Source organism: Numenius arquata, chromosome 19 (assembly GCF_964106895.1).
Source record: "Numenius arquata chromosome 19, bNumArq3.hap1.1, whole genome shotgun sequence".
Classification (NCBI taxonomy): domain Eukaryota; kingdom Metazoa; phylum Chordata; class Aves; order Charadriiformes; family Scolopacidae; genus Numenius; species Numenius arquata.
This window is the reverse complement of record NC_133594.1, coordinates 9,558,713-9,567,192: the sequence shown is the minus strand read 5'-3', so window position 1 is coordinate 9,567,192 and position 8,480 is coordinate 9,558,713. Positions and strand designations below refer to the sequence as shown.

Genomic DNA, 8,480 nt, shown 5'->3' with positions numbered 1-8,480 from the left:
ATAATCAGTTTCGTTCGGATGCTCCGTACGTTAATCACTGTGGGCCGACTGCTTTTCCCCCCCGTCCTCTGCCAACCCGCCGCTGGGTCGCCCTCCGAAAGCTCGGCCGCTCTCTCCGCGCCGTCACGCGTTTCCTGCCCCGCTCAGCAGTCACAGTTCGTCCCTCTTCTATTTCCAAGAGTAGATGATGTTTAACAGCACCGAATCCTTTCCCTTCCCACTGCAGGGTGGTGGACCCTGTATCAAAATTGAGCGTGGTCGACTTCATCCAGCCAAGAGGCCGGGCTGGCAGGGAAATCCGGGTATCCCCCGCTGCTGCCGGTGGAGAGGTCGGAGCTGGGTCCGTTCCCGGCCAGGACCCTCATGGACTGGGGCACCCCTTGTCCGCTTTGTCCCATGATGCCCAAGCCATTGTCTGGGTAAACCAAGCTGGAGATTAAAGGCTGGTGGCCTGGCAGTGCTTGCAAGGAAGCTGGTGACTGGGGTATCCCGTAGGGGCTGTTGGATCGCAGGTCGTGGTACTGGTCCTGAGCTGGGATGCCGCTGTGGTCCAGAGCAAAGCTCCCGTTGGTCCCAGCCTGCCTCCCCAGAGCAGGGGACGCTTCATTGAGATTGCTGTAAATCCCATTGGAATGGCTCATCTCGGACATAGAGGGCTCATCTGAAAGGGAAATAGACTGGTTTTACTGGGAGAGCAATGGCCATGGCTGGCAGCAGTCACACGGGAACTCCTGCAAGCTCTGGATATAAATAGATTAGATGGATAGGAGCTGAGCAGCCACGCACTTGCCACTTGTAATTCCTTATTATTCCTGTCCTTGGTGACGGGTCTTCAGAGAAGGCCACGGGATTATTATTTTTTTTGAGTACAAACATCTAATACATTTTGGATTTTAAAAATATGTATTAAAAGTACATATTAAAATATAAGACTGTGATTTAAAAATAATCCTTTAAAGGGGAATGTGAGCTCAATGTCTTTCCACCTTTTGTTCTGCATTTCTATTTGGCTTTGAGGTTTGTCTTGAATTTTTATATCATTTTTAAGAGCTACCTGAACACTCACCGATGCAAGAAAAACTCTCCATTGCTCAGAAAAAAAAAAAAAAATCTCAGCTGAGTTCGTCTGCTCCGGAACAGGCTAATGGAATTTATTTGTATGACTTAGAAACACTTCTGAAAAATAGGCAATATTTTTTAAGTTACCAGCAAAAATTGTTTGCATTCGTTAGGGGCTTTATGGAGAGTGAGAGCCGTTCCGTTGCCAAGGATACAAACCTGTTTGTGGCATCAAGCTATCAATAATTGTTCAACATTTTTTAGTTATTATTTATAGTGTATTCATATTTAATGACGCTGGTGCACAGTGTGTATAAACAGACCTGAAAATCAAATCCTTTTTAGGAACATGGGGGAGAAGCTGAGATGCAAAGCTGTGTGTGTATAAACACACATGCGTTATAGCCATATGTCTGTGTAAATATGTACACAGAGTTTTGCATTTCAGCTTCCTGAAAAAGGATACACACACACAGAGGCACGTTTGGACACCGCAGACCGGGTAACACCGGCAGAGCCCACCTGGCCCTGGGGCAGCTCTGGGCTGGGGTTGGGGACGCGCAGAACGTGTCCCCACGCAGCACCGCAGGCACCAGTCCCCCTCTCACCCGGCACAGGGCCGTATCCTGCTCCTGCAGCAGGTGCCCTGGCTCTGGAGAGTGCGAGATGAGGCCATGCAGGACAAGAGTTAGTGTAGGTATGTCCCTGCGTTTGTCAGCAGAAATCTCTGCTCCAAAAGTGGGACCCTCCGCTGCAGAAACCTCCCAACGCGCAGCGATCTCCCTTTTACCGCACAGTGCAGAGGTAACAGCTCCCACAGACCTGGGAAGGGCATCCTAACTAGTAACTACGCAAATAAAATCACCCCTAAATAGAAAGAAAAAAATTATTCTAGGTACTTTTCCCCATAAAAACGTTCAGTGACTCCGGACTCTGGGTTTTTTTGTATTTCCAAAAGTCCCTTTGGAAGGCTGTATATGAGCAGCGGCTCTAACTCCCGCAGCGCCTGCCTGGGGAGCTCTCCCTGCCCTCCTTGCACCTTTTTGGACCCGACACAGCTCCCCCGGAGGGCGAGCGGAGTTTCCCCGGCAGTTCCTCAGCCACGGCTGCCCCTCGCTGCCGCGGCTCCGGTTCCTCCCCCCGCCGCCCTGCCAGGACCGGGCAGCCGGGGCCGCACCGCGGTAAATCCCGCAGCTCCGCACTTCTCCCGCTTCGGGCACTTGTTTTCACTCATTATGTTATGGCTGAAAATTATTAACGCAGCACCGAGGGGGTGAAAGGAGCCTAGACACGGACAGCAGCTTTGCAGAGAGGGCACCGACCGGGGCTCCGGGGACCGACCTGTGAAGGAGACCTCGGCATCGCTGTCGGGCCCCTCCTCCTGGATGCTGTCCTTGTCGGACTTGGAGGTCCCCCGGGACCGCTTCATGTTCCTGAAGTACTGACCCCACCGCTGCCTCCCCGCGTCCTTCTTCAGCCTTTTCTCCTTGGCCCTGCGGTTCTGGAACCAGACCTGCAAGCAGAACACGCCGGGGAGCTCCCTCTCTGCGGGGCCGGCTCCTTCCCCGCCGCCCCCCTCCCCCCGGCCCGGGCAGACCCGGCGGGGGGGCCAGGGCTGCTCCTGCTCACCTGCACCACCCTCATGTCCAGCCCCGTCTCCGATGAAAGCTGCTCCCGGACGTGCCGCGCCGGTTTGGGCGAGTTGTTGTAAGCGTTTTTGAGGGTCTCCAGCTGCTTGGCCGTGATGGTGGTGCGGGGCCTCTTGGCCGTGGACTCAGCCTCTGCCGGCACGGTGCGAGTTAGAGGCGAAGTTACCCCGGAGTGTCCCTGGGGACGTGGGACCCCCGTCCTCCCTCCAGCCACCCCCTGACGGCAGATGCTCCCGGCGCCCCTCCCGCCCCCTGCATAAGCGCATCCCGGAGGGCAGGAAGGCCCCGGGCCGCCTCTGTCCTGCCCCTGGGGAGTGGGAGGGATGGGGCAAGGGGTACCTCTCTGCTTGGCCGTCTCGTAGTCTGCCTTGCAGACCAGCCTGCTGTCCTCCATGAGGTAGAACTCGTCGCCGGTGGCCAGCTGCCGTTTGCAGACGATGCAGGCGAAGCAGTGCAGGTGGTAAACGAAGTCCTGGGCCCGACGTACCACCTGGGTCGGGGGGATGCCCTGCTGGCAGGCGGCACACTTCGTCCCGAAGCGCCTGAGCGGGGGGGGGGACAAGCGGCGGCCGCTGAGCGCGGCGGGGTTGGGGTGGGGGGGCTGCCCGCCGCGCCGCTCTCCGCGGTGCTGAACCCGCCCGCCGCGCCGCTCTCCGCGGTGCTGAACCCCACGCGTGCCCGTACGCGGTGCTGACACCCATCCGGGATGTCACCCCCGTCCCCGGCTTCTCCCCGTCCCCCGCCCCGTCCCGTCCCGTCCCCTCCTGTCCCCACGCACTTGAAGAAGTCCTCCTTGCAGTAGACGCCGTCCCCGCGGCTGAAGCACTTCTCGGCCAGCTGCGTCTGGCAGTCGGAGCATTTCAGGCACTTGCTGTGCCAGTGCCGGTCCAGGACCTTGAGGATGAACCTGTCCACGATGTGCTGGTTGCAGCCGGCGCACAGCGGGATCTCTGCGGGGAGGCAGCCCCCGTCAGCCCCGCTGCCTCCCGCCGCCCCCCCGGGACCGGCTCGGCCCGCCGCCCCCGGGGTTGCTGCCGCCCGACGGTGGACGCGGGGCTGGTCCGGGGAACGGCCCGAAAAAAATCAGTATTCGTTCAAATTCGTTGGCGCGGTGACGTGTGAGCCGCTCCCCGCGCCGCGGAGAGCAGGGGGCCCCGGGGCCGCGCACACCGGGGGAAGCGCCTGGGGGCACCGGGAAAAAAGAGAAGGGAAGTAATGGGAACGGAATTAACCCCCGGTCAAAGCCGCCGGCAAAGTTGCAACGCAATTATTCCCGGTTCTTCTCCCTTTTCATACACTTCCAAAATTCACCTGAAAATAAGGACAGGGTAGCCCGAGTGGGATGGGGAAAGAAACTGTTAAAAAATGATGAGAATTGCCCTGAAAATAAAAACGCGGTAGGCTTGTCCCGTCGCCCTGCAGATACCGACAGAGATGGTGTAGAAAGAGATGACAGAACGATACAGATATAGAAAAACAGAGCTATAAAAATAATCAGATAAAATAGATAAAGAACGAAAATGTACAGATATATAGACATAAATATATAGATATCGGTATAGAGGTGTAGATATAGATAGCTACATAAAAATGTTGATTAGAGGTACATAAATACATCGGTATAGATACAGACGGAGAGATATATAGACATGGCTATATAGATATAGATAGATGCAGACATAAGAGTATCTATATGTAAAGATAACTCTCTATATAGATATCTAGAGGTGTATAGCTGTGGGTAAGGGCAGAGGTGGAGATGATATCGTTATAGATATAATCGTCTCCTCAACAATTCACCGTGTCCAAACAAATAACCCCGATAACGGCAGCGCTAAAGGCAGCGGCCCCAGCTCCGGGAGGATCGGGGAGGACCGGGCTCCCGCACCGGCACGGTGACACGGCCCGGCCCGGCACAGCCCCGGGCACGGTAGCACGGCACAGCCCCGCAAGGTCCCGGTACAGCCCGGCTCGGTCCCGGCCCGCGGCTCTTACGCTGCATGGCGACTCCGCGGGCCGCGGTAGCGCCGATCCCTCAGGCAGGCCGCGGGCACCGGCGCATCTTCCGCGGGGCGCGGGCGCAGATCCCGCCACCCCCAGCCCCGCACCTGCCGCCACCGCCCCCCCGCCCCTTCCTTGCCGAAGCCGGGCCGGGGTGCGGAACCGCCGCGTTCCCCTCCCGACCCCCCCAAATCACGGTGGCAGTTGTCCCCCCCCCCGGCCGCTGCCACCCCCGCGGCGCCGGGGATTTAATTCGCTAAAGCGGGTTATTTTTAGCTGCCGGCCCTCCCCGCCGGTGCCGGTCTGAAGCGCCGGGCAGGGCATCGCGGCGCGCTGTATTTAATCTCCCCCCCGGCACATCCCCTCCCGCCGCCCCTTCGCGGCTGGGCAAGGCGGGAGGGCGACGGCTCCGGGGCGCCGGGAAACGAAACCCGGGCGGGTCTGCCCCCCGACGGGGCCGGGGCGGGCGGGGGGGCGAGCCGGGGGGGCCGGAGTGGGGGAGGCAGCTCTGGCAGGTGCCCCAAGCTCGTTGTGAGCAGCAAACCCCGGGATCTGCCCCCGGCCCGGGCAAAACACCGCGCGGCTCGGCCCCTCCGGCGGCACGAAACCCCCGCCGGGTCCTGCCGCCGCCCTACCCCGACCCTCCGCCACGGTAAACCCCGGTGAGCCCCGCTGCTCCCTTCCCGCTGCCTCCCCGGGCCCCGACGGAACCCGGCCGGGGACGGCGGTGCCACGAACGGGCGTCGCGTCCTGCGGAAAAACGACGTTTTCGCGTCGTTGCTTCCACGGGGGGTTCTCTTTCGGCGGTGTCACCTCCTTCCCCCCGATAGCAAAAGCATCTCCTGATTGCCGGGTCAAACGCGCAACTACCGCGGCTGCGGTGACCGCACCGCGGAGAGCCACAGAGAGACAAACCGGGCGCCAAGCGCCGGGCGGGACCGGGGGCACCGGCTCGACCGCGGGGGGCTGCCGGGCTGCGCGGCAGGTCCCGCTCCCAGTGACACCTCTGTCCCCGCACACCGGCGGGGCCCCCGCACCGGCTCTTCGTTGTTTTGGTTTTAAGTCCCCGTCGGCCGCGGTCGATGCTGCCGAGAACTGGGGCGGGTCCGCACCGGGACCGGACCCGCTGCTCCGGACCCGGCTCTGCCGCCCCCGGTGAGAGCCCCGGCGCCCCGGACACGCCAGGGGAGCGCGGCCCCGTTCTGCCCACCCCGACAGCGCCGTCTCGTTCGTTAAACGGGAGGAAAAAAACATTTAGGAAAGGAATTAACGGGATTTTTTCCAGAGGGGGGAAAAGCCGGGTCGGAGCCGGGCGGGGTGGCGCAGGGGGTGCCGCCGTCTTGGGGGGGAACCGGCGGGCAGAAATTCCCCGTTTTTTACCTGCCCTCGTTGTGCGGGGGGCGGCGGGACCCCAGGAAAGGAGCCGCCGCTCCGCGATGCGGGGCAGAAGTCCCGCAAGGTCTGGGGCCGGGGGGCGAGCCCGGGGCAGCCGCCGCCTTTCCCCCCGGAGCGGGCAGGGACCCCCGATCCAGACCCGAAGGATCCCAAACGGGCGCCTGGAGCGGGCGCGGGGCCGGAGCCGCCGGGGTGCGGGGGGCAGCGGGGTGGTCTCCGATGTCGGAGACGAGGCAGGAGAGAACGAAATGGAGCGTGGGGCGGGCGGGATGGACCGGGAGATCCCCCGGTGCCGTCGGGGCGCCCGTCCTCCCCTGCAGCCAGCCCCGACCGCGACCCCGACGGTGTCCCGGGGAGCGCGGAACGGCCGGGCCCGCTCCCGCCGGGAGTCCCAGAGCCGCTCCCGGTGCCTCCGCGGGAGAACGCGGAGATTTGCGCGTCGCCCCCCTCACCTGGGCTCCGCGGGAAGGGGCAGAGCTCCGCTGCCTTCTCCGAGCCGGCGCGGACCCGCTCCAGCAACATCGCGGCTTCCGCGGGCGCGCCGGACGCCGTCCGAGGTGCGCGGGTGGCTGCGGAGGAGTGGCGGAGCGGCGCGGAGGGGAGCGCAGGGAGCAGCGCGGGGGCTGGCCGCCGCCCGGGGCGGAGCGGGGCGGGCCGGGGGCGGCACCGCGCCGTCGGGCCGGGCCGCAGCTGGGCCACCGTTCACGGCGGGGCTCTTTAGCATCACAAAAGCGGGAGGGAACGGGGTGGGGGGCACTGTCCCCCTCACGTCCCACGCGTGGCCGGGGTCGCCGCGTCCGACGCGTGGGCTCAAGGCTGCAGCAGCCGCCCTCGGGCGCAAAGCGGCCCCGCGGCCCCCGCAAAGCCCCCGACGGCGGCACACGGGGGGGCGAGGAAGTCGCCGTCGGGGGGAGCATCCCCCCGAGACCGGCCGCCCTCTGCCCGCCCCCGCGCCCGGATTTCGTTTGTCCCCGCGGCGCGGGCGTTCCCCGACGGTGCCCGTGGGGAGCTGGGGGGATTATTCCCCCGACACTAATTAGTCAATGAGAACGGAGAGGAAACGGGTGAGGAGTCGTGTCTGACCCATGGCAATCAGTGCCCTGAGGCTGGCGGAGGTTAATTGCACTAATTGAGGATGGGGCCGGACATGGACGTGTGTCTGTCTGTGTTCTTGTGTGTATTTGCATGTGCAGATGGGTGTGTGTGGGTGTGTGTGCAGGAGCACACGTGTGCACATGGGGTGCAGGGGTCTGCACACGCAAGGCTGCGGGTGTAGTTGTGTGTGTATGCTTGTTTGTATGCAGTTTGTGTGTGTGGCTGTGCGTGCAAGGGGTGTGTGTGCCAGCCTGTGCATCCCTGTGGGTGTGCAAGCAGGGTTGTGCAGGTTTCTGTGTGCACGCAGGGGTGTGTGCCCGTGTCTGTACCTGGGTGCTTGTGCTCTGTTCCGTGGGTGCTTGTGTGTCTGCGTGTGCAGAGGTGTTGGTGTGTGTGCAGAGGGGTGTGGGCACGTGTCTGTGTGCTTGTGCTTGTGCCGGGGTGGACAGCCCCGTGCGTGTGTGCACCGCTTGTCCCAGGCAGCCGGAGCTGATAATTGTGGTTGTTACTGTGAGCCCGTTAATCCCCCGAATCCCTTTACCTCCTGCTCGCAGGGGATTACAAATTAATAAAAGCAGCTTAGGGGCGGGAGCCTCCAAACACACATATGTTCCTGCCGGACGGCAGCACGGGGACTTTCGCCCACCCATGGGGGCAGCCGGGGAGTGGGCCCAGCACCGAGCCCCCGAGCCCCCCAATCTGGTGGCACCCACATTGGCCCCGCAGCCCCACTGAGCACCCCTGGGTACCAGGCTGCCCTCCTGCCTGCTCCGGATCCGGCACAGCGCAGGGCTGCAGGAGCCAACAGCTGGGCCAGGACTGTCCCCTCTGATGGTTCATCTGGTGGGGGACAGGTCCCAGCCTGGGGACAGCTCAGACCCATACGGTTGGAAAATAATGCAGGGAGACATTTTAGGGACCAGGATCGGGGGTCTCCAGCTCCTGGGGGAATGTCAGGCTGGAGTTCAGCTGGGGTATGGGTACAGCACAGGCAGAGCATCACCAGTACCGTGCTGCAGGAATGCCAGGTACCACGGTGAGTCCCTCTGGGTACCACCAGCACCAGCTGCGCTTGGGCACCTCGACCCTCCCCAGGACCATGAAGAGCTTCTGGGGGTCTGGTGATGACCCACATGGACTCTTTTAAGCTCAGTTTTATAAGTAGATTTTTAGTCTGATCCTCTAAGGAAGCAGTATAAGAAAGTGGGTGGGTGGTGGCTGTTCCCCCGTGCATGGGGCAGGGTCGTGGCAGTTGTGGCTGTGCAGGACAGAGGGCAGTGG

General features: G+C 62.3%; 1 protein-coding gene across 1 annotated transcript; it reads right to left on the bottom strand.

The window, feature by feature from the left end:
- Positions 1–242: 242 nt before the first annotated feature.
- Positions 243–6,626, bottom strand: LHX3 (LIM homeobox 3). Its single transcript, XM_074161206.1, has 6 exons — positions 6,557–6,626; positions 3,487–3,658; positions 3,048–3,250; positions 2,689–2,840; positions 2,401–2,572; positions 243–661 (listed from the first exon to the last, which is right to left on the bottom strand). Exons 1-6 carry the CDS (start codon positions 6,624–6,626, stop codon positions 243–245), a joined length of 1,188 nt encoding a protein of 395 aa, XP_074017307.1.
- Positions 6,627–8,480: the final 1,854 nt, after the last annotated feature.

Coding starts and splice junctions, on each gene's coding strand:
- LHX3 (XM_074161206.1), bottom strand. CDS start 6,626: ATGTTGCTGGAGCGGGTCCGCGCCGGCTCGGAGAAGGCAGCGGAGCTC. Junction 2,841..3,047: donor CGAGACGGCCAAGCAGAGAG/GTACCCCTTGCC, acceptor CCGTGCCGGCAG/AGGCTGAGTCCACGGCCAAG. Junction 2,573..2,688: donor TGGACATGAGGGTGGTGCAG/GTGAGCAGGAGC, acceptor TTCTGCTTGCAG/GTCTGGTTCCAGAACCGCAG.